At 43.5% G+C, this 25,200-nt stretch overlaps 2 protein-coding genes and 1 pseudogene across 6 annotated transcripts in view; all 3 read left to right on the plus strand.

Moving 5' to 3' along the window:
- Window positions 1–10,079, plus strand: part of Akap10 (A-kinase anchoring protein 10) — a 61,691-nt gene extending 51,612 nt beyond the window's left edge. For both annotated transcript variants that reach the window (XM_021177654.3, XM_085829941.1), the window contains exons 14-15: window positions 383–478; window positions 5,232–10,079. In XM_021177654.3, the coding sequence (XP_021033313.1) occupies window positions 383–478; window positions 5,232–5,237 (102 nt within the window). In that variant the 3' untranslated portion in view covers window positions 5,238–10,079. The remainder of the gene's footprint in view (window positions 1–382; window positions 479–5,231) is intronic.
- LOC110305621 (cytochrome b-c1 complex subunit 7-like) lies at window positions 649–1,404 on the plus strand (annotated as a pseudogene). The gene is made up of 2 exons (XR_015045053.1): window positions 649–1,159; window positions 1,345–1,404. The product of XR_015045053.1 is annotated as a cytochrome b-c1 complex subunit 7-like (transcript).
- Window positions 10,080–23,063: 12,984 nt separating the features above from the next.
- Ulk2 (unc-51 like autophagy activating kinase 2) overlaps window positions 23,064–25,200 on the plus strand; it is an 85,656-nt gene continuing 83,519 nt past the window's right edge. For 2 of the 3 annotated variants that reach the window (XM_029483193.2, XM_021175564.3), the window contains exons 1-2: window positions 23,064–23,761; window positions 25,020–25,112. In XM_029483193.2, the coding sequence (XP_029339053.1) occupies window positions 23,672–23,761; window positions 25,020–25,112 (183 nt within the window). In that variant the 5' untranslated portion in view covers window positions 23,064–23,671. The remainder of the gene's footprint in view (window positions 23,762–25,019; window positions 25,113–25,200) is intronic. The other variant, XM_021175563.3, reaches the window with a different exon arrangement.

A 25,200-nucleotide genomic window follows, 5' to 3' on the forward strand; every position in this document is an offset into this window, starting at 1 on the left:
AACCCAGAGTCTATGGCCACTGAGACATAAATCTAGGCTCAGGTTTTCACACCACACCAGGTCATGAGTGTGAAGACAAAAGCTGAGATGCTTTCTTGTCATTTCCGGTTGAGGAAGCTTGCTTTGGATTAGTTAAGTGCATTGAGAGATGAGAGTGAAAAAAAAGTGTTCCTTTGACCATCAACATAGAAAGTAGTTGTGCTGTTGGCTACTCAGTAGCTGACCGTGAATGACAGGAATGTCATGTTTATATATCATAGTCAAAGGTAACCAGATTCTTGGACATACTGGAAAGTGGTAAGCATGGTTAGAAGACCAACTATATGTATCTTGATCCTCCTGACGAATGGTCATTATCAACAGTTTGAAATACTTCTTTCAGGCCCAAGAAGAGCTAGCTTGGAAGATTGCAAAAATGATAGTGAGTGATGTTATGCAGCAGGCACACCATGATCAACCACTAGAGAAGTCTACAAAGGTAAGGGTTACTTCTATTCTGACCTAGCCTTTTGTTGATGTTGTTTGTTTGAGACAGGGTCACAATGTAGGCTAGCCTCAAAGTCTTGTGGCCAGTTCACATGGACCTTCTGGTCTTCCCACTTCCACCTCCTAACTGCTAGAATTATAGGACATGCCATCACAGCTGGTTTGTACAGTGCTGAGGAGTGACCCTTAGGCTTTGTGAATGTTAGGTAAACACTTTAACAACTTAACTGTATCTCTGCCCTTGACCTAGCTTTTGTAAAATAAATCATTAAACACACACACATACACATACACACTTTGAGTATTTAGTAATTAAAAAAAAAAAAAGAGCTGGAATCAGGACTCTGCAGTTAAGAGTGCATACTGGACACTCAGGTCAAAATGGCGGGCCGATCTGCTGTTTCAGCATCAAGCAAGTGGCTGGATGGTTTTCGAAAGTGGTATTATAATGCTGCAGGATTCAATAAACTGGGGTTAATGTGAGATGATACACTACATGAAAACTGAAGATGTAAAAGAAGCCATAAGGATACTTCCTGAGGACCTTTATAATGACAGGATGTTTCAAATTAAGAGAGCCCTGGGCCTGACTATGAGGCATCAGATCTTGCCTAAGGATCAGTGGACAAAATATGAGGAGGACAAATTCTACCTTGAACCCTATCTAAAAGAGGTTATTCGGGCCGGGCGTGGTGGCACACGCCTTTAATCCCAGCACTCGGGAGGCAGAGGCAGGCGGATTTCTGAGTTCGAGGCCAGCCTGGTCTACAAAGTGAGTGCCAGGACAGCCAGGGCTACACAGAGAAACCCTGTCTCAAAAAAAACCAAAAAAAAAAAAAAAAAAAAAAAAAAAAAGAGGTTATTCGGGAAAGAAAGGAGAGAGAAGAGTGGGCAGAGAAGTGATCTTTTAGTTAAGATCTGTGGGTGAGCCTGGTCTCACCATACTTTTACAAAGTTATTTCAACCCAAATCACAATTTAAGAATTATTTGTTCTACCTATGCCACACTTTAAATAAATGTCTATTGTAACCATTAAAAAAAAAAAAAAAAAGAGTGCATACTGCTCTTGCACAGGACCAGAATTTGGTTCCCTGCATCCACAGCCATCTCTAACACATAGAACTGATGCTTGTGGTCTCCTCAGATCCCTGCACTCTCACACACATACGACATTAGGATCCTTCTGTATCTCCCTCAGAAGAACTAACTGCTATAGGAAGTATCTTTCTCATCATAAGGCACTGCAAAGATGATGAACTAAGTGCAAACTGTTTCTAGATCATGGATGTTGGGCATATGGGACTATAATCCCTGAAAGAAGTAGGATTCAAGTGAGCCCTTGCCCACTGTTGAGAACTAGCTTCTGAAATAGAGAAGGCAAATCTGAACAGAGCCCAGGAGATTTGCTGAACTAAAAACTCAAAAGGAAAGTTTAGAGAGGGAAAGCTTGATGCAGTTATTTAAAACAGAAAAGATACTGTCCAGAAATAAAAGGTACAGAGATACTCAAGGAAGGTCTCAAATCATTGGCCTGGCCAGAAACTGATCTGCATGGATGTGGAAGAAAATGCTTGTCTCAAGGGACAAGCCCCAAAAGTTTGCCAAATGATGCCTGAAAGACAGGGCTAGGAGTAGTTGATGTTAACACAAAGGATACAGAACAGTGGGGACTTGTGTCTTAATACTTGAGCTAAGTGAGCCCGAATAGACCTCAACAAAAGTAGTTTGGAAGGATGAGACTAACCTCTAAGTAACAACTGTATGCTAAAACCAAAGCTAGTCCTCTTTAATGGAACACAAGTAAAGACGGAAAGAGAGGGCTGAGTGACACAGTTGTCCTGAACTCCACAGCATGCTGTAGCAGATTCACCACCTGCACAGGGGCGTGCAGACTCAAAATATAATGTGGAATAAAATTTTACAATGTTAAGGCAAACAAATTAATGGGAAGAAATAGAAGATAGGTTTTAAAAACTAAGATTCCTGAAATAAGAAATAATATTAGAGATGAAAAATAACCCTGAATGAAATCATTTGCATTTAGGAACTACAAGAAGAGATTCCCTGAAAAGAATGTCTACTCCTGCATGAAGACAAACAGAAAAAGACTGGAAATATAAATAAATCAATACATAAATAAGCAAGCAAGCAATTGGATGATGTGATACCTTCTAACAAACATTTGAAGCACAAATGCAGAAAAAAAATAATTGAAAAAATAATTATTAAAAGTTCCAGATTTAATGAAAACTTTAATATATTTACAGAAAAGCAATATAACAAAATACTAGAATACATAACATGAGTTCTGGGTTCCAGTAATAAAAAGGATATTTAAATTAGCTGGAGGTATATTACACATATAGATAAGAACAGCAATCATCTTGTCAAAACTTAAGTAAGCCAGACGATCCAGTGTTTTAAAATTGCCTAATACGTAAAAGTCAAACAAGAAGGTATCTCTTGATAAATGACCTGAGAGGATTCAGTCCTAGTGACCGAACAACTGAAATCAATCCTAAGAAAATTCTTTTAAACCAGGTGTCACAGTAGAACCTATAATTTTAGTTCTCAGGAACCTGAAGGTGGAGGGTCATGAATTTAAAACCAACCCGTGCTATATATAGGGAACTCAAAGAATGCCTGGCCACATAATAATACTCTGTTTAAAAAAAACAAAACAAGCAATCCAACAAGGGTTTTTAATTAGATTTTAGTTGCAAATTTTTGACACTTCCTGGATGAATTTTCCAAGACAAAGTCTCTATAGCCCAGGCTATCCTTGAATTCATAATACTCTTCTAATTTCAGCTTTTTTAAGTATGAGGATTATACTCATAAGTCACCACATCCAACTGTGTTCATTTTTTGCGGGGGGTGGGGAGGAGGTGTCAACTATTCCTATACTTTACATTTAAGCAAAAAGAAATCTTGAGAAACTATATTCATAAGGGTCCTTTGCTTTATCAAGCACGGTCTCAAGCATGCTAGATGAGTGTTCTTCCCTAAACTGTATATATCCTGGCCTAGGAAAGTATCCTGTAACATCCTCAGCAGCTTGGATGTTTTGAATGTGATACAGGTCCAACAATCATCTTGCCCTGCCAGATGTTAGAGACAGAGACAGAGAGAGAGAGAGAGAGAGAGAGAGAGAGAGAGAGAGAGAGAGAGAGAGAGAGAGAGAGAGAGAGAGAGAAACACCAAGCTCTTTGGGTTCTCCTGAATGCTCTACTGTGGAACCCAACCTCCCCGCCTTTGGATGTGTTTTGTGAGGTCTTTCTTCCTTCAGTGATAGATCAGAGACACTGGGACAGGAAAACCTCAGAAGATTCTGATTCTCATTCTATGGCCATGAATGTGAGCAGACATGAGCCCATACAGATTATTTGGTCTGTGTAGCCTGTTTGCCACCTCTGTTTTGAATTCCTTGGAATCAATATATTTGTGCCTGGAGTGTATTTAGGCATTATCTCACATCATTACTGAATTTTTAAAGGGTTTGTTGCTGAGTTCCAGGACAGCCAAGGCTACACAGAGAAAACTTGTCGCCAAAAACAAAAACAACAACAACAAAAAAGCAATCCTGAGTCTCCTGGGTTACGTTATGTAGTGTTGTCAGAGAGTGTGTATTAAGTACCTGCACATGTGTCTTTACCTTCTCAGATGAGTTCAGTAGGGTTGAGTGAGTCCTACAAGTAGAATCTCGTCAAAAAATAAAAATATCAGGCCGGAGAGATGGCTCAGCAGTTAAGAGATCCCAGGTTCAATTCCCAGCACCCATGTGACAGCTCACAACTGTTTGTAACTCCAGTTCCAAGGAATCCTTACACAGACATACATATAGGTAAAACATCAATGTACATAAATTATTTTCTTTAAAAAATGAGAACATTGACAGACATAGAGATCACTCAATTGTTAAGTGCTTTGGTGTTTGATCCCTAGAACCCATATTAAAAAGCCAGATGCAGTGACATTTGTAACCTGGTGCTTACAAGCAGATTCCTAGGGTTCATTGTATCACTAAATTGCTGAGCTCCAGGGCAGTTAGAGTCCCTGTCTTAAAAAACACAAAGTAGGCTGGGCAGTGGTGGCGCATGCCTTTAATCCCAGCAAAAGAGGGAGGCAGAAGCAGGCAGATTTTTGAGTTCGAGACCAACCTGGTCTATGGAGTAAGTTCCAGGACAGCCAGGGCTACACAGAGAAACCCTGTCTCGAAAAACCAAAGGGGAAAAAAAAAAACAACAAAAAAAGACAAAGTTTACAGCCCCTGAAGAATGGCACCCACAGTTCACCTTTGGTTTCTACAAGATGTTCACACAAATGCACATGCAAATACATGAACATAAACATACAGAAAAGTGAATGGTCTTATTCTACTAACACTGTCTAAACAGAAAAATGAATCCAGGGCTGGAGAGATGGCTCAGTGGTTAAGAGCAGGTCCTGAGTGCAATTCCCAGCAACCACATGGTGGCTCACAACCATCTGTAATGGGATTTGACGCCCTCTTCTGGTGTGTCTGAAGACAGCTACAGTGTACTTATATACATAAACCTTAAGCTCCTGTGAACTCAGGAATATCTGAGGGTAATTAATACTTTGCCTCACAAAAAAGTACCTGCTCTAAGCTCTGACACACTGGAAGCGCTGTATGTGCTGGGCATTTCTTTCATCTGTGCTGATGTCTGTCATCTACTACTGGAATGTACCTTACCTTTTACTTTTTCTTCTTTTTCCCTAGCTATGACTCGAAACCAGAGATAAGGAAATCTGATTTTGAAAAAATAAGAACTTTCCCCTTTGGTTGGATTCTTCAACACAGCCGATGAAAACGGAGCACTGCATTTCTTTTCACTGCTAGATCACTGTTGTTTCCAGGAAAAGTGGGAGACAGTCCAAGAGTGGTTGTTAAATGTAGATGTAGATGACACACATGACAGTAACACAGTGAGTCCCGAGATACAAAGTGGTGGTGGTGACTTACTAGACCGTTAGGTTTCCAGTGGCCACGCCCACTGGAGTAGACAGGGACCACATGCTTGCAGCAGATTACTTCCTCAGCTGTGTCAGAAAGCATGACAGAGGTGCTTCATTCTTGTCTCCTAGAGGTCACAGGTGAGTCAGCCCTGCCTGGAGCGAGCATCTCCAAGTGGCAGTGTGGGCCAGCAGCCTGTGGAGCAGAGGACAATTCCTTGCGTAGTCTTCCTTCACAGAAGCATTAATTTAGAAAGCTGGCAAGTCGTGGGTCAAGCCTCGGTGATGCATCCTTCTCTTCGCTGACAGAACACACTGTTCACATTTCCTTCACTCCCGAGGTGATATATCCTTAAAGCTAGTCCTTCCTCTGCTGACAAGAGGGCGAGTTTAGTTTACTTTGAGCATCAAGACCCATTCCGCTATCGGAATGCTATGCTCCAGACACTTCATTCCCTCTTCAGAATACACATGGAAAAAATGAGCACTCCAGTTTTTCCCATGTGGTCCTTAGAACACATTCACAAAATTGGTTTTATTTTTTAATAAGGTGGGGACAGAAGCACTCCCTTATGGGTGTCTCCCCAATTCTTCACTGTGAGTGGGAAATGTGCAGTTGCCTTTTCCCTCCCTGTCGTAAGACAGTAGGAGACTCACTCAATGCCCTTCTGCTTAGTTGGCTTTGCACTTGCGGCACAGCCGTGGGTGGGGCCACCCCGATGGCAAGCACACTCCCCCAGCCTCACGGTGCCAGTGCTCCCTTGTGTGTAACAGCTCAGAGAGAAAGGAAGTTTTCTTAGGTGTTACTGCTTTTGCTCAGAATATGCAAAAGGGTGTGTGTGTGTGTGTGTGTGTGTGTGTGTGTATGTACACACATGTACATATATAATTATTAATCACCTCTGTCCTTGGGGAAAGTCTTGAATGAACAGAAAATTTATTTCATTGCAATATTGATTGTACAGAGGCACACTGTTCAACAGAAGAAGCAAAAAGGCTGTGTATAAGTTTTTGGTACTATGTACCATCTCTGTTATTCTGAAGTATTCATGTACTTAAACCATATTCTATTTAATTGTGTTTGATTTTAAATATATATATATATATGAATTATATTTAAAATGGTGTCAACTTCCTGCTTTCAGGGCATTTCTGGCTCTCCTGTTGAAGTATATTGACCCTTCCTAATATTTCCACTTGTTTTACAAAACTCCAGAACATGATCCCCAATTGGACATAGCCTTGTGTTTGGGTGTAGACATAGACATGAGGTTTTAATTAGTGTATGTGCTGTTGTGGCTTATTCTGTTCTTTTAACAAAGTATTTCTCTCCATTTTACATTGCTTCAAACTTTAAGTAAAAGGCAACATAAAGACCATAGAGTAAAATGTGATTCTGAGTGTCTCCTGCCTTTGCATGTTTCAGAGTAAAAAAATCTGTAATGCTCTTGGCTATTTAAACTAGTGGGTTTTGTTAAAATACTTTCTAGTGATTTCTTTGTGCATTTTGTGCTTCTGAGGTCAAGATGTCAGTATTTGTAAGCTATGTCTAAGAGGAAAGAGTAAACCTGAAATTGGTTTTGTTTTCTGCTCTGCCTGCTCTGAGATACGGGAGCAGAAGAATCCAAATCGATGAGACCAATTGTATGTTAGATCCTTGTACTTATTTAAAATTAGCACAAGATTCACCTAACATTGATCATCTACCCACCGTGTTAGAGGCTCTGTGCAATGTATCCACAGAATGATTCCCTGACAGGGTTTTTAAGTCTAAGGAAGCAGTTAGACTTCATTCTTATTATTCCATTGTTGTCAGCTAGCAGATTGTTAACAGTCAACCTACTAAGGAGAAAATGACAGCATTGTAATTGGCTAGTCTTCATCATTCCTACGTGAAAAGCAGGTGTCAGCCACATCCAGTGAAGTGCACTGAAAGGCAACAGACTTCTCTAGTTGGATTCCAGAACCTGTTGGGGCTTTTTTGAGATGTAAATTGTTTACAGTACTAGAGCTTTTGTTTTCAGCTGTTTGAGACAAGGTTTCACTGTGTAGTTAACCTTTAGCCTTCCAAAGTCAGGGACTAGAAGCTCCTTACCCGGCTTCTTTGCTGGTTTGTTTGAGCATCAACAACTAAGCAGCTGATGTAGCAGCTGATGTCTCTAAAGGCACTGTTGAGACTCTGCCTGACTCAGCACCCTCAGTGGCCTTGCTTTTTTTCTCCCTCTTTACTCTTCTCTAGCATGCTAGTTGTTGAAGCCAGGGATAATTCTGTATCTTGAGGCTTTTGCATGAAGGAGAAAAGTCAGTCACCACCTGGAAGAGGAGATGACCTGGGGACTTCCCCAGGCAGGAGTTGGCACTGCTGAACAAGCCTGAGAGATAGGAGGCTTTGGTGAGCCTGAGGACTTCCCTTGTCTCTTCATCCAGCTCTGTACCCTTGTCTTGGTTTTCAGTCATCCTTAGGGTATGCTTAGAATGCATCTGGATTTTTTTTTTTAACATGAATCTAAAGTGACTGTTAGTACATGCAACAGAAAGGATCTTGATTAAAGTACTATCACAGTGCTCTAAAACATAACAGCCATTGTTTAGCATATTGCTAATTACTGTGACATTTTGGAGCAGAATTTTCCTATAATAAGCCAGCCTTGGTTATCTTGTATATTACTGTTGAAATGGAATCCTAACCTCCTGGAACTAAAACATTTAATTCTTTTTCTGAGAAGTAATTCACACCTTAGAAAGGCCCCTATTGTGTTGCAGGATGGTGACCATCAGAACTCATGCATCCTAGACCAGGGCCTCTTCATGTTTCCTCATGCTCTACCTAAGAATAAGCTTGATCCCCACTCTTAACTGTCTACTACATCTAGACATTTCAACTAGCAGGGAGGTGGTGAGCACATCTGTATACTAGCTGACACCTCTATACCTCGGAGCTATAAAGTAGCAAGTGGCCAGAGACTACTTGTTAAAACCCATCAGTGCTACAGCTTGAGGGAGTCACATTAATAGTTGTCCTGTGCTCTGAGTCCTTTCCAGGTAAGCACTGAGGAACTGCCTCTTTGCTTGGGCAGAGCTGGGAGTGGCTCAGAGTAGGAGGATTGGTACTGTGGGCTCTGGACAAGTGGGGAAGGCCAAAGAGAGCATTTAAGGTATTGGTTCAAGCAAAGACTCCAAGGGTATCTGTTCAGGGAGGGCCTGCCTGAGTACACCAGGAGGTCAGTATTCTTGTCTGGTGATTTGTGCATATCCTTGGTTCATTGCAAAGTAACCTGCTTTGACACACTAAAGATGCTGTAGAACTTGAATGGGATACATTAAACCCTTTGCTGAAGATGATGCATCAACACCAGAGGAACCTGAGGTTCGGGTAGGAAGGTACAAGGATCTTGGAGTGGGTTAAAGAGCTATTTCCCAAGAATGAATGAGAGATGAAGATTCCAACATGACTGGTTTCTTCTGGTTTCAGGTTCCAAGACCACTCTTAAAATGTGCCTTCAGGCTGGTCCTTAAATGATCCCAAGTTGATCTCTGCCTGTATAATAGTAAGAATCCCACATACACAGTCATGAAAAAGGTATTAGTCACCAAGTATGCTGGTACCTATAATCCCAGAACACAGAAGGCTAAGGCAGAAGGATCACAAGTTTAAGGCCAGCTTAGATAAAACCCAGTCTCAAAAGTGTAAGCAAGTACTGGAGAGATTGCTTAGTAATGAGAAGGGTATACTGCTCGCTCACACCTAGCCTCCATGTGCACCTACATTCACATTGCACATACAGGGGTGGGTGGGTGTAGTTTAAAATGAAAATACTTTGTAGCTGAAATAAACACTCAACAAAGACTTGGCCCTTCAGACTGGTATAGCTCTAAGTAGTAGCCACCAAAACTCAGCCTGATACCCAAATTTTTCTTTTTCTTGTTTTGGCAAAGAGCAGCCTTTGTTCCTTGTACTTAACTGCTAGTTTGGTGAGTGTTTAGTCTAAGTACTATTTATGAATCCGTGGTAGCTGAGAAAATAAGATGAATGTGTTAGAAACCCTTGGAGTTCCATCTAAAACATTATGGGCTCAGGTGTCTTTCAGTGGTAGAGTGCATGCTTCACACACATGGGGCTCTAGGTTTCACCTCAGCACAAGTAAATCAAATATGAACTAGTTTTTTTGTGGTCTTTTTTGTTATTTAACTTGGGTCCTTTTGGACCCATGATTCAATTCCTCTACCACCAAGAGCCCTACTGGGGCTCTACACCAAGAGCACCACTCTTCCATACCTTCCCAATTTCTCCACTCTCTGAGGATTAGCCACTGTTAAAACCCCACTCACCTGCTATGAGTTTGGGCATTTGGTCACGTGTTGAACAAGGTATGAACAGCTTGTCTGATCAGCAAGGCTGTTTCTGAACAGCACAAAAATAGAGTGTAGGATTGTTCTTGACCTCAGGGTGCTTTGCAGAACTTTGGGACATGTTAATTCTTAGAGGCTAGAAACTGGGAAGAGTTATGTCAGTTTATCACATGCACGTGATATAAAATTATGACTTTGGAAAAACCTACTCCATGAAGTGGTGGACTTTATGAATCTTTCTTATTGATAATAATGACCAATATAATTGATCACTTAGGATGTGCTAAGCACTGTCTCTGATTCTTATGACTTAAAAGGTAAGTACTCTTTTATTTTAATAAGTGACACTGAAGCTGGAAGAACAAAGGACTCTGTAGGATCACACAGCCAGGGACAGGCCAGTAGCTTAAGTTTTTCTTAACCCTTTGACATCTGCTGTACTAGTCAGTAGTGAGTCCTGGCATCCATTATAGCAGTATGGAAACACTGGCAGACACTTGGCTTATTTATCACCTTTTGGTACAACAATAAGCTACGCCGTGTGCAAAGACTGTCGATGAGGAATGTGTATCTGATTATGTATAGATTACGAGCAAGTTAGCTGGGCAGTGGTGGCGCACACCTTTAATCCCAGCACTCAGGAGGCAGAGGCAGGCGGATTTCTGAGTTCGAGGCCAGCCTGGTTTACAGAGTGAGTTCCAGGACAGCCAGGGCTATGCAGAGAAACCCTGTCTCAGAAAAAAAAAAAGAGAGAGAGAGAGAAAAGAAAGAAAGAAAAACTTAAGCAGCCAGGAAGTGGTTGTGCTCCCCTTTAGTCTCAGCACTCAGGAGGCAGAGGCAGGTAGATCTCAAGGCCAGAGTTCAAGGCCAGCCTGGTCTATAGAGTGAGTTCCAGGACAGCCAGGACTGTTCCATAGAGAAACCCTGTCTCAAATAAAACAAATAAATAAAAGGGAAGAAGGTAAAACTTAAGCTGGGTGTGGTGGCACACATCTGTAATCATGGCTCTTAGGAGATAGAAACAAAAGATGTAGTTAAAAACGAATATCAAGGTCAGCTTGGGCTGTGGAGCCCTTGTCTTAAGGAAAGAAAGGAAGGGAGGGAAGGAGGGTAGGGGAAGGTTCCATCCTTAAACATTAGAGTTTTTTGTTTTTGAAGCGGTCTCAAGCACATGAGTCAGGTTTCCAACTTCCTATGTAGAAGAGAGTGACTTAGAACTCCTTCATCTCCTACCTCCCAAAGAGACACAGGCATGTACAAACACACTTATGTAATGCTGATGACCAAACTCGGGGCCTTGAACATATTAGGCAAGCATTCTCCCAACTGAACTGTATCCCCAGCCTGAAAAGCACTTTTCTTAAACTTCATTGTGTACCTGAGTCCCCAGAGAGACTTGTTAGCACAGAGGCTGCCTAGCTAACCCCCAAGGTTTCTGATCTAGTAGGTCTGGGTAGAACCTGAGAATTTCTGCAGCATATTACAGCTGCTGGTGATAAGATTACAGTTTGAGACTCACTGCCTTAAAATCTTCCTTGCAATTAGGGGAATGAGTATTTCTGTTGTGGGAATATGTTCTCTTATTGGGAGTACGATTTAATTCCTACTCTTGATACCTTGATACCTGTAGTCTCTCATTAATATCCAGATGTTTATCAAAGCTGAGAACATCCAAATCCCACTCCTCAGTCTTTCCTCCCTGTTTGTCTCAGCCCCTGGTTCTGGCTGCCCTCTGAGGTCCTGCCCATGCTCCCTGGCCTGTTCTCTGCCCACCGTCTTTCCGTAGACACTTCTATTTCATTCTCCCTTTCCTCCATTCTCTGCATCCTCTTCTCTAGTTCTTCATCTAGCGCATACATTCTTAGGACTGTTCTGGTTCCGAGCAGTCCAGCAGTTCCCTGGACAGACATACTGCCTTGTCTTCCTTGCAGTTTAGAACATTTTCTAGTATTGACAAATCTGTTATGAAAGAGGAAGAAGCCTGTTGGAGTTAGGATAGGTGGATTTCTCCATCTTTTTCTTTTTTTTTTTTTTTTCTTGGTTTTTCGAGACAGGGTTTCTCTGTGTAGCCCTAGCTGTTCTGGAACTCACTTTGTAGACCAGGCTGGCCTCAAACTCAGAAATTCGCCTGCCTCTGCCTCCCAAGTGCTGGGATTAAAGGCGTGTGCCACACGCCCGCCACTCCATCTTTTTATTCACAGATTTCTCCTCAGCCCAGTCTTTCTCCAGAACCTGCCCGTTCCGCATGGTGTTCTTTGATCCTCTCACAGTCCTGATGCTCTCAACAATTCCCAAATCCCCTTACCAACCAGGAACACCTGCTCCAAGCTGGTGTGACATTCACATTCAGACCCTTACATGGAAGGCTACCCTCTCTAGTATCTGGCCAGCTGCAAACTGTTGGGGAATCAAGAGGATCTCTCTCTCCCTTCCTCTCCCCAAAAGTTTTTGGTACACCATTCCCAACCTTTTTTCACAACTTCATTTGCTCTTGAAGAGACATCACAATCCCTGACTGCCTAACAATCTGGTCTCAACCCCTCCCACACCCCTGTAACTCACCTTGACATTTCCTGCTGTTGTTTGCTTCTGATGGCTTCTCACATTTATAGTCCGTGTGAGCCTCAGAAAGGCAAGTTTTGTGCAGTTCCAAGCTTCTCCTACTTGAACAAATCGGGAGCAGGTGCTTTTTTGTTTTGTTTTGTTTTTCTATAAAAGCAGGACAGAGAGATTTCTCATTATTCCAGGGAAACATCTCCTCACTAGTACAAGAGTACATTTGCAAACCAGCCTTTCAAAGAGCTATTTCAAAAGCAATAAGCAAGTGGTTCCATGGTGAGGATTACAAACACACCCTCAGGGTCAGTCAAGGGTGAGGAGGACAGTTCTAATATGGCAAGACACATTGGGCCAGACTCCATGAGAGAGTGTCAGACATCTTTAAAGTGCTGTATCACAAACAACTTAGATGCAAGCAAAGGAGAGCTACTTAAACTAGGTGTACATATCATGAAGGTGTTGATTCACAAGATGCTTGTGGAGAATTTGAAGCTAATTGTTAATGTGAGAATGGGGAAAAGCAATATTTTGTATTATTGTAATATATATTGTTATTTTAAAATAAGCATGTATAATTAAATAAATTAGATATTATAAATAGACATCTGGCTATTTGATTTCTATTTCTGGAAGTTTAAGTATTCACAATTGATACTTGTTTTTACTTTTAAAAGTTTTCCCAAACTGACCAAAGATCTTATTTAAGTTGTAGCATTCATTTTTATTATAACACTAGGTGACTAGTTTGGGGTGTGGTGGCACATGCCTTGAATCTCAGCACTTAGGAGGCAGAGGCATGTAGATCTCTATGAGTTTGAGGCCAGCCTGGTCTACATAGTGAGTTCCAGAACAGGCCAGAACTACATAGTGAGACCCTGTCTTCTAAACAAGCAAGCAGACCAACAAAGCAACAAAATACTAGGTAAGCTAATAGATAATATAGAAAGATGTTAAAAACTATGTTAATATTTTAGCATTCAGATTTCAGAGATAGAAATCATTCTGGATTGTGCTTTCTTTGTGGTTTTTTTTTTTTAATGAGCTCTAGAAGAAGCTAAACTATCAATGTGTAAAATCTGATGTTACAGTTATAATGTATGCACCTAGCTTATTATTTAATGTGTATCTTACATGTATTCTGTTATTGTTATGGTATATTTTGCTAGGCTGATTACAGGTTTTGGTGGAATCACTCAGATGTATAAACAAGAAGGAACAGTAAAAGGAAAAATGTTCTTTTTCTCAAAGCACTGCACAGGTTTACTTAATTAGTTTACTTCATTGTGATACTGATAACTACCTGTACGTGTCTAAGGCCACATTCTTCATAAAAAAAAAAATAAGTTACAGGCTGTGTATTATTTTTCAAGAACATAAGGATTGGGTTGAATTTTCTTTTATATATTTTTATTTAAAATTTTTTGTTTTTGTTTTTCAAAACAGGGTTTTTCTGTATAGCCCTGACTGTCCTGGAACTCACGCTGTCGACCAGGCTGGCCTTGAACTCAGAAATCCGCCTGCCTCTGCCTCCCAAGTGCTGGGATTAAAGGTGTGTGCCACCACTGCTCAGCTTTATTTAAAATTTTAATTAGCATACACAGCATTAGGTTTGATTATAGCTTTTTTAAACAAAATTTCTGCTGGTTTTCTTTCCCTCGACCCCCATTCCTTTTCTTCTACACACACACTTTTAGTATTTAAAGGCTAGTTCTCGTTTTGGCTTCTAGGCTGGCTTTGCATGCCATAAACCTAAGCAATACTCTTGCCTTACTTAATCTCTAGCAGATGTGAATACAGGAGGTATGCACTATAACTCTCTAACTCAAAGGGGTTCCTTTTTTGGGGGGGGAGTTGGAAAAAGTCCAAATTCCTTATTAGTATTGAAGACAGACCTTAGACTAGGTATCTTGTTAATTCTCATGGCTACTGCCCTTGCACAAAGTAATGTTTACACTTAAGAAGGTTTTCCATTGCTGCATATGGTGGTGCTCACCCATAACCCCAGCACTCAGTAGGCACAAGGTGATTAAAGGTTTGAGGCCACCCTGGGCCACATACTTGTGCAAAAAAGGAAACACGGATGTTGAGGCTGTCCTGCTGCTGCCTCCAAAGTGCTGAAATGACAGGTTCCAGCAGGCCCATCTAGGATACAACAAAACCGCTATGTCTGTCCATTCAGGGGGCTTATTCTCTATTTCAGAAGCATAAATGGGAGAAGGGTTACAGTAGATGGTACACATGACCTTAACCCAGACATCAAGAAGTGGTAGAATGAAATAAATGTATGTAAGCTAGTTTAAGTACTAAGGACAAAGCTAAGTCTGGGGTGAGAGATGAGCAGTATAAAAGGGAGGACTTGATTTTGGGACAGGTGACCAGGGCTAGCCTAGCGTGCTAACAGGGCGGCACGGACCTTGGAAGAAGCAGATTCTGCTCACTCCAACATCTCAGGTCAAAGGAATGGTTCATGCAGAGGCCTCCAGACAGAACTGTGCTTGGAGGCACCACCGAGAAAATGGGCCAGACCCTGTAGGGTCTCTCAGCTTTGACTTCTCCCCTGGGTGAAATGAGAATGCTTTGGGGGGAGGAGCATGTAAGCAACAACAAATCTCAGTTCCTTGCGGGGAGGGGGGATCTTCTAAAAAAACAGTCTTAGGTTCAAAACAAATCTAAGCAGAAAATACATAAAATTGGAGCTGGAGGGACGATCAGTGGTTAGAGCACTGACTAGCCTAATCAATGCTCTAGGGCTGCCCAGCACTGGGAAGACTAGAAAGAATTCCTGTGTTGTCCCTGCCCAGGCAGCCTTCTTAAGTCTGAATCTACCACCCCTGCCACCTCCAGACACACACACACACAAAGAGAGAGAGAGAGAGAGATTGAGAGAGAATATGCTACATTGGTTGTGCCTCATGAACATACTTGCATACTTAATCACCAGCTTCATAGTCTGTATTGTAACAAAGGCCAGTTACAAGAACTCCCCACTTGTTTGCTGAAGTGATTTTTTTTTTTCTACAAATAGATAACTAGGTTTTCCAAACACCTCTTCTGGTTTATCTTTTAAACAGTTGAATGTTCACTCATGAATCGATAAATTGGCCCTCTGGATCATGTCTGTGTGTCACAGCCTCTGTGTCCTGCTGTGACTTGCTCTTATCAGAAAAGACTGGAACCAACTTCTCCTGGTGGTCCTTCAATCCTGTGTTTGCAGGATGCTTTACACCGAGTTCAAGTTGGCTCCTCTGTTTCTTTGTCTTTTGTGATGGAGCCCAGGGCCTTGCACAGCTGGCCAGCCGTTCAGAACTACACTCTAGTCCCCCCCACTTCAGCACTGGATGACCCACTTGGTTTCTGTGCTTGTTGCCAGTAGGCTTTCCTGTTTCCTTCATGGGAGCTGGGCACACCTGTGCTTCCTCTTGGAGAGGTAGGATGTCTGCGGTGCACTGTGTTTCTGACCTCTATCAAGAAACACGAGACAGAAAAGACTGCTTTGCAATCTGTGGTGAAGATGGAACACATAACTTCCTCTTGAGTTAGACAAAGACACTGAATCTGCAGTTCTTCTTACAGTTGGGGGGAAATAGGGAAATGTTTCTTCATGTTGCCAGTTACACAACTATAAATAAATCCTGATTAGCTACTAGGACTGCACTAAGAGAGATGATGTTAGAATAAGAAAATAAGATTACGGCCAGGCTTGGCGACATAACCATTTGATCCCAAAACTCAGGAGGCAGAGAGGCAAGGGGATCTCTAAATCTAAGGCCAATGTGGTCTACCAGAGCCAAGGATATATAGTGAGACCTGCCTTCACACACATGGGAGACCGGGGGGAGCACAAAACAACAACAAAGAGAATAGTTACTCAACAGCTTCCCTTTAGAATAAAGCAAAGACTGTACAAGCCTCACTCTGTGCGTGGGCGTGTTTGTTCTGGAATTTACTTTCGATTTGGTTTTTGAGAAAATGTCTCACTCTTTGTCCATGCTGGCCTCAAACTGCTTTGCTATGGACTCCTATGTTCTGGGGTGACAGGTATGCCCCACCGGACTAACATCATCCTTTCTTTAAAAAAAGTATTATTAGGACTCCTAAATTCTATCACCCAGGGTTTCTCGGGTCAGCAGACTCTCATCTCCCACCAGTAGCCTCAGCATTATCTCTACAGGTGACCCAGAGGCCCAAAGAGGAAATCCAAAGCCAACCTGGGCTACAACATGAGTTTGAGGACAGCCTAGGTTGTATAGGGAGACCTGGTCCCCGGGTTGGGAGGACCTACGTAATAAATACAAGCAAAAGAAATGTAGAGGAAGTCTGAATGCCCAACTTTCAGCTGTCCTTGCCATTAGAAATGATATTCTGGGGACTGGAGGGGTGGCTCAGCAGTTAAGAGCAATGCCTGCTCTTCCAGAGGACCCAGGTTGAATTCGTAGCACCCAGTAAGTGGCGGCTTACAGCCATCTGTAACCCTGGTTCTAAGGAATCTGACACCTTCAAACAATACATTTACATGCAGGCAAAACACCAATGCATGTGAAATAACTTTTAAAGAAATGCTATTCTGTGAAAGTAGTAGGCACGTGGCAGCCAAGACACAGAGCAATGCTTTGTCACGAGGAAGTGCTATATATGGATTTCCCCTTTTGTCAACATGTTAAACAAACAAACAAACAAACAAACAACCTGGGGCTGGAGAGATGGCTCAGTGGTTAAGAATACTGGCTGCTCTTCCCAAAGGACCTGGTTTCAATTCCCAGTACCCACATGGCAGCTCACAATTGTCTGTAACTTCATTTCCAGGAGATCTGACACCCTCACACGGGTATGAATGTAGGCAAAACACCAGTGCACATAAAACCATATACTTGAGGGCTAAGATTTCTCCCAATTTAGTGATTGTTGCTGCACAAAGGAAACTCAGGGAAAACTGGAGCTGGTGATTTCTTCTGGTTTGGTTCGGTCCAGGTTCCTGTCAAGGGGCCAGGAAGTTCACCAATCACTTCTTTTACACCCTTGTCTCAGATATAGACACAATTTTTTAAAAAGGCAGTTTATTTGTCTATACTGCTATGAAAATATATTTGACTTCACTGAACCCCTGGTATTATCTCAGGGCCTCTAGGACTCCTCAAAATCCACAAATTGAAAAACACTGTACTAGCCAAGTGTGGCAGTGATTATATTTAAGAGAAAGTGAAGGTTGAATTGTTCTATCAGCTTACTTACATATCTGTGTGTGTACACACACCAATGTGTAAGTCTGTATTATATGTGATATATACATACATATTATCATATACATATATATACACATATTATCACATATATATGTGTATATATATATATATATATATATATATATATACACACACACACATACATTATATGGTGTGTGTGGTACATGTTTGTATATATGCTGTGTATGTGTTTAGTATGTATAGTGTGCATATGTGTGTATACATGTGGTATATATGTATTTATGAATGTGTATGTATATGTGGTATATATGGTATATATGTATATATGTGTGTACAGGTGGTATGTGTGTATATGTGTAGTGTGTATATGTGTGTATGTGTATATGTAGCATATGTGTATATATGTGTATGTAAATGTGTATGTGTGGTATGTCTATGTGTGGCATATTTAAGTATATGTGTATATGTATGTATGTATATATGCATGTATATGTGATACTGAGGATAAAACCTAGGGCTTCACAGTTCCTAGACAAGAGCATAAGCACTAAGCTTCAATCTTAGATTTGGTAAGTATAAATAATTGGCTTCTTAATGCTGTTTGTTAAATCTGAGTATATCAGGGAGACAGGTGGATCTCTACATAGCAAGTTCCAGAACAGCTGGGACTACATTAGAGTGATCTTATCTCAAAAAAAGAAAAGAAAACCAAACCCAACAAAATTAACAAGAAACATTTACTGTCAAATAATAGACATGGCATGTAATGTTGGAAAATTACAGCCTTCTCTGGAAGTTTTCCAATTGGCATGATAACCTCAGAGATATTCTGTCCAGGCTCCCCTTAGAGGAAGGAGCTGACACACAACTGGGCTGTAGTTATTAGCTTCTTCAGGCCCTCAACATTGGTTAGCAGCCACACCCATCCATTAGGAGATGGGCTCAGTGCTGGACAACTCCTGGTGTGGTTTGGTTTGATTTGGTTTGGTTTGGTTTGGTTTGGCTTGGTTTGGCTTGGTTTGGCTTGGTTTGGCTTGGTTTGGTTTAGTGGTTTGGTTTGGTTTGGTTTTTCAAGACTGGGTTTCTCTGTGTAGCCCTCCCTATCCTGGAACTCACTCTGTAAACCAGGCTGGCCTGGAACCCTGAGTTCGGCCAGGGTTCCAGTCTTCTGTCTTCCAGTGCTGGGAATAAAGATATGCACCACCATACACAGTTAGCTCCTGATTTTTGGCTTTAGAACTTTCTGCTAGGTAGGCTCTCAAGTGGTCAAACCAGTAACGTGTTTTACCTTCATTCATTCCTGTCTACCATTCCTGAGGAATAAGCCCTCCAGGTCAGTGTCTGGTTTCAGAAAACTGAACCATGGGTGCCCTTGGATCATTTCACTACATGTTTGTTTTTTTAAGAGAAAGCACATGTCTAGGTGTGTGTGTGTGTGTGTGTGTGTGTGTGTGTGTGTGTGTGTGTGTGTGTGCTGAGAACTGATCCTAGGGTACATTATGCATGCTAGGCAAGTGTACTTACACCTGTTCTTATACCCCAAGAGTTATTTATCTTTTGTTTTTCAGACAGGGCTTCTCTTTGTAGCCCTGTCTATCCTGGAATTCACTCTGTGGACCAGGCTGGTCTCAAACTCAGAGATCCGCTTGTCTCTGCCCTCTGCCCCAAGTGCTGGGATTAAAAGCATGCACACATACCTTCCCCCCAGCTGCTTTATTCTTTTTAAACTAAACAATAACATGCATAATCTCTTAATTATAAATCTTTCTTTTCTGCTTACAAATACTGTTTCTTTTAATTAAACTGGTACAATATCCGTTGAAACCCGTGTCTCAATTCAAAATGCACAAGTAACATTAAAAAGGCAGAGCATTCTATTGTAGACACTTCTGCATGAATAATGGTTTAAACTGATAATGAAAGTTAGGACTTACCTGGAATTTTCTGACAAGGTGTACATATCGAGAGGGGGTGGGGAGTATGTGCGTGTGAACATGATGCCTCCAAAGTCCAGAAGAGGACATTAGATCCGCAGAGCTGGACTTGTGAGCCACTCAGATCCTCTGCAACGACAGTCTACGTTCTTAGTTGTCAAGCCCAGCCCCCTCCCAAGCCTTACCCTTCAAATGCTTTCTTGCCTTCTGACCCTTCACTTGAGGTTAGAGCATCTTAAAACCATCAGAGAAGCTGTACTTGATTGATACTGAACACAGACACCCATAACTGGCCAAGATTGAGAGACGCTGGAATTGTTCAGCCCAGAATAGAACATACACATGACACCCCGCCACCAAAGACTGGGTGCAGAAGAGGGCATGGAGTCAGAGAGGGTGGATGATTACAGGGAAGCAGTATCTTCTGGACACAACAGCACAGCTGCACATATGAACCTGTGACAGCACACACAAGATCGATGCAAGCCCAAGCAAGACCAAATCCCAGTGTGGAGAGGGGAGCTGGGCATACATGAAGTCCTTGCTCCTTCTGAAACTTGCGGTAAATGTAATCTCCTTAAGAAGAGCTGGGGCCAGGGACTCAAGAAGTGACTATGAGTCTGGGTAGTGATAAATATTTAATAAATCCTGTTCTGGGGTTCCTTTCCACCTAAGACCATGTGTTCCTGGATGAAAGACACACACAGCCTTATTTTTTATTTTTATTTTTTAATATTTTTTATTACATATTTTCCTCAATTACATTTCCAATGCTATCCCAAAAGTCCCCCCAGCCTTATTTTTTTAAATATGTCTTATGCAGCACAATAGCTGGACAACTGCCTACCCTCCATGTTGTTAGAATCTACCTTCCCATCGATAATCCCAAGCCATCACTCACAATTTACTGTTCCATCTGGGCTGCTCTCAGCTCCAGCCAAGCAGTCCTCTGGCCCCTAGTCTATGGCAGCTCTTCTCCCTCCTGCTAGTTCTTCCTCTTCCATAGCGGCTCCCTTCTCTTCCTCCCTCTCCTCTTCCTCCTAGTCCAAGTCCAGGAAACCTAACCCCCCACCTATGTCTCTTCTTCCCAGTTATTGGCTGCTGGCATCTTTGTTTACCAATCAGAATAAACTTGGGGCAGAGTACCTCAGTATCTTATGTGCAGACCAACAGTTTGGGGGGACCCAAATTAGCCTTAGAAACCACTACAGGTCTGTCCTCAGGTACAGACAAATCCATTCCTGACGTTACTAGGTAAATATGTTGCCTTCTGGGTGAAGCGAGGGAGGGCCTGTGAGATGGCTCACTAGACAGGATAAAGGTGCTTGCCACGTCACCAAGGCTACCTACCTAAGTTCCACCCGAAGGTCCCACATGGTGGAGGGGAAAACCTGACTCCTGCAAGTTACCCTCTGACCTCCAACATAAGGGAGCGAAAGCACACACACACACACATTAAATACCTGTCTTTTAAAAGGTGGGTAGGGGGCTGGTGAGATGGCTCAGTGGGTAAGAGCACCCGACTGCTCCTCCAAAGGTCCAGAGTTCAAATCCCAGCAACCACATGGTGGCTCACAACCATCCTCAACGAGACCTGGCACCCTCTTCTGGAGTGTCTGAAGACAGCTACAGTGTACTTACATATAATAAATAAATCTTTAAAATAAAATAAAATAAAATAAAAGGTGGGTAGGTGTTGGAGCTAAAACTCAGTGGCAGAGCACTTGCTTAGCGTGTGTGAGGCCCTGGGTCTGATCCTCTACATCTAGGAGAGAAAAAATGTTCCAGCTTGCCTAGGCCCCCTCACTACTTCCTGGATCTCATCTTAGGATGCCTTGTGCCACTTCTGCGGACAAGAACTAAAAAAAAAAAAAAAACAAAAAACAAACAAAAACAACAACAACAAAATGGGCTGGAGAGATGGCTCAGAAGTTAAGAGCACTCACTGTTCTTCCAGAGGTCCTGAGTTCAAATCCCAGCAACCACATGGTGGTTTACAACCATCTGTAATGAGATCTGACACCCTCTTCTGGTGTGTCTGAAGACAGTTACAGTGTACTTAGATATAATAATAAATAAATCTTTTAAAACATTTTTTTGTTTTGTTTTCTTGTGTTTGGTTTTTTGTTTGTTTGTTTTTTGGTATTTCAAGACAGGGTTTTTCTGTGCTTAAGAAAACAATTTCTACTTTACTGCTATGGTTTGGATGGTTTGAATGTTCCTCAAAGTTTCCTGTGCTGGATGCTTGGTCCTCCGTGTGGTAAGAAGTTGAATTGAGAGACCGTGACATGGGGTCTTTCAAAAGTGAGTTGTTATACAGCTGTTAACACTGGTCCCTTCTCAGTCTCTGGCTTCCTTGTCCTGTGATCTCCTTCTGTCCCATAGTCCCTTGGGAAGCCTGTTTTCATGAGCTCCTTGTCAGAGCTGGTGCTTTGTTGTTTGGGGTGTCAGCCTCCAAAACTGTGAGCTACATAAATCTCATTTCTTTATAAGGTGCCAAGCCTGGGGCATTTTGTTCTAGCAATGGAAAATGGACTTACCGTGTCTGTGGTATTCTTTTTTTTAGGAAAAGAAAATGGACTAGAGACACTGCTTTCAGATTCCTGACCTGTCTCAAAGCTGAAGGCTTTTAGGGCTTCTACCTGGTTGTCAAGATGAGTTCCAGAGGGCTGGCTGGAGGTACGGCTCAGTGGTTAAGAGCACTGGCTAGTCTTCCAGAGGACTCAGGTTTGATTCCTAGTACCTACATTGTGGCTCATAGCCATCTGCAATTGCAGTTTCAGATCGACACCCTGGTCTGGCCTCTGCAGGCACCAGGTGCACTCGTGGTGCACATATATGCAGGCAAAACACCCATACACATAAAATCAGAGTGGGGGGGAGGGGGGAGGAGGAGGAGGAAGAGAGGAGAAGGAGAGACAGAGAGAGAGACAGAGAGAGAGAGAGAGACAGAGACAGAGAGAGAGGGGTGAGAGAGGTGAGAAAAGTGAGAGAGGAGTTGTTTCAGGGGCAGGCCATGAAATTGACAGCAACATCCCCAAACCTGAACACACACTTAGGTATGGGGTCACACATATTGTTTACCATGGCTTTGTAATGCTTTCTTGAGCAAAAGTTGACTATCATTTTTCACCTGAACAATCAGAGAAAAAAAAAAGCCCGAAGCAAACTGGTAGTTGACTGGCGTGATGAAGCGTCTCCTTAGAAAGGAGGTTGTGAGCCTCCCTCAGACGTCTAGAGACCCCCAGAAGGCGCAGGTTCCAGTCAGACCCTATCCCTTAGGTGGGTTGTGTAGCAGTTTGCGGTCTGGATTTAAAAGGCGGCCCCCGGAGTTTTTGTTTTCAGTGTCTGCACCGCCTCAGCGACTCCCGGGGCCGGAGTTCAAGATCCGCCCCTTAGAGGGTGGCTTCAGGTCAGGGCGTGGCGGGCCTCAGCTAGCCGCGGGCGCCGAGCCAAGCCGAGCCCGCCGCCCGTTGCTAAGCAGCCGCGGTCTCCTCCCCACACCCCTGCTCGCCAACTCGCTCCAGTGACTGCAGACTCGCCCCGGTGCCTGGCGCCGCGTCCCGGGGCGCGCACTCCTTTTCTCAGCGGAGGGAGCAGGATTGGGGCGCATCGTCCTACAAGACGCGCTGACGTCGCACAGGGCCGGTAGTCGGCGCGGAGCGGCCGGCGCGCGCGCGTGCGTTGGGCGCTCCCGCGAAGCAGGCAGAAGCCGCCACCGCGGCTGTGCGGGTTCCAGGGCGGCGGCCGCTACACAGCAGCGCCGCGGGCGCAACAAGCCGAGGCAGCCGCACCTGCGGGGATGGCGCGGCCCCGGCCCTGCACCGCTGTCGGGCGCGCGGGTAGCTCCGGGTACGCCCAGTGACGGCGGCGGTGCCCTCGGCCGGGCAGCGCCCAGGCCGCTTGGTCAGAGCCCCGCGGCCGACGGCGGCCCGGGCCATGAGAAGCGACCGGGCCCAGGCCTCGCTGACCCCGGCTCCGCGCGGCGGCCCGTCCCGTTTCCGCTCCGGCCTCTCGGCATGAGTGTCCGTCCGGGCCCGGGGCCGTGGCTGCCCCCGTCCCGCCGCCCGCGGGCGTGCTTGGGGCCCTCGGGCCCGCGGTGCTGATCCCGGCTCTCCGCCACGCCTGCCCACCCTAGCGCTCTATGTCCCGGGGGCGCGGCCATGGAGGTGGTGGGCGACTTCGAGTACTGCAAGCGGGACCTCGTGGGACACGGGGCCTTCGCTGTGGTCTTCCGGGGGCGGCACCGCCAGGTGAGCGCCGCCCGCCCGTTGTCTGGTGCAAAACTGGGAAGCCAGCGCCCTGGTCCTGGCTGCTGGGCAGGGCTCCCCGGGCTGGCCTGCCTTTGTGCTTGCTGTCACTGTCGCAGGGTTTGTTTTGGAGGCCAGAGCCGCTAGGCTGAGCTCCACCTACCGACGGGCGCAGAGCCACTGATGTTCTTCCCTGACAGTGCTGGGTTAACCGAGGTGCGCCCGGGGACTTGCTGCTCGGAGAAGCCACTGGTCCCGAGGCGACTAGGACTCCAGTGTTTGCACAGTGTAATGTGCTTGTCCATATTGTGGGTCGGTGGATCTTTGTCCCTTCTCCCCGCCCCGGGCTTTCCGGAGCTTGTCACCTTTATGGTGGATAATTGAACACCCAGCGGAAAACGGGCGCGTTTCCCGTTAGTCTGAAGCTTTCTCAGACTATCACGTTCCTCTGTGTCTGGGGGAGCCTTGTAGTATCCCTCCCCTTTTTGAGTTAGAGGAAATAAGTGACAAAGATAGTTGGACCCTAACCTAATAATACAACGTAGATGCAAGTTCAAACCTCAGTTGTTTTTTTTTTCCAAGCCACTGTTTCGCAAATAGGTCACACGAGGTTATAGAATCTAAAGAATTTGAGAAGGCACATTGGGACTAGAAGTAATTAAAAAAAAAAAAAGCTTTGGTTATTCTGTTTGTTTCAAGAGTGCCTATTAAAAAGGTACTGCCGTCTATTTCTTGGTTTTGGTTTGGTTTGGTTTTTTGAGACAGGGTTTCTCTGTATAGCCGTGGCTGTCCTGGAGCTCACTCTGCAGACCAGACTCAGAAATCCACCTGCCTCTGCCTCCCGAGTGCTGGGATCAAAGGTGTGCGCCACCACTCCCGGCTGTCGTCTATTTCTTATTCATTATGAAATAACTTAAAATTCAAGAAAAAAAATAAGAGCATTGTAATCCAGCCAGGATAACTTCATTGAACTCTATCACTTCCCAAGTTTATTTCTCTATAACTCTTATGTGACTGTAAACTTTTTTCAACTGATCCTATATGGTCTTTGTATTTACTACTTTTAATGACGGTGCTGTAGGACATTGCTATGTATTGTGTTGTTTATGAAATCATTTTTTTAGTTTGAGATTTGAGGTCTTTGCCATGTTTCCCCACTACCATATATACATTGAGTGGCTAAAAATATATTTACAGCTTTTATTATTGAGTTGTTTCTGTGTTATAATTTTCAGGCATAACACTGTTTTTTCCTTTTTAGAAAACTGATTGGGAGGTGGCTATTAAAAGTATTAATAAAAAGAACTTGTCAAAATCACAAATTCTGCTTGGAAAGGAAATAAAAATCTTAAAGGTATGCTATTTTAGAATACTATCACAGTCTGAGTTAAAAGTTACCCTGAGTTAAAAGAGCATGTTATAACATCCTTTGAAGTTTGGTA

Source organism: Mus caroli, unplaced genomic scaffold (assembly GCF_978045245.1).
Source record: "Mus caroli unplaced genomic scaffold, Mus_caroli_1 scaffold_13, whole genome shotgun sequence".
In the NCBI taxonomy this organism is placed as follows: Eukaryota; Metazoa; Chordata; class Mammalia; order Rodentia; family Muridae; genus Mus; species Mus caroli.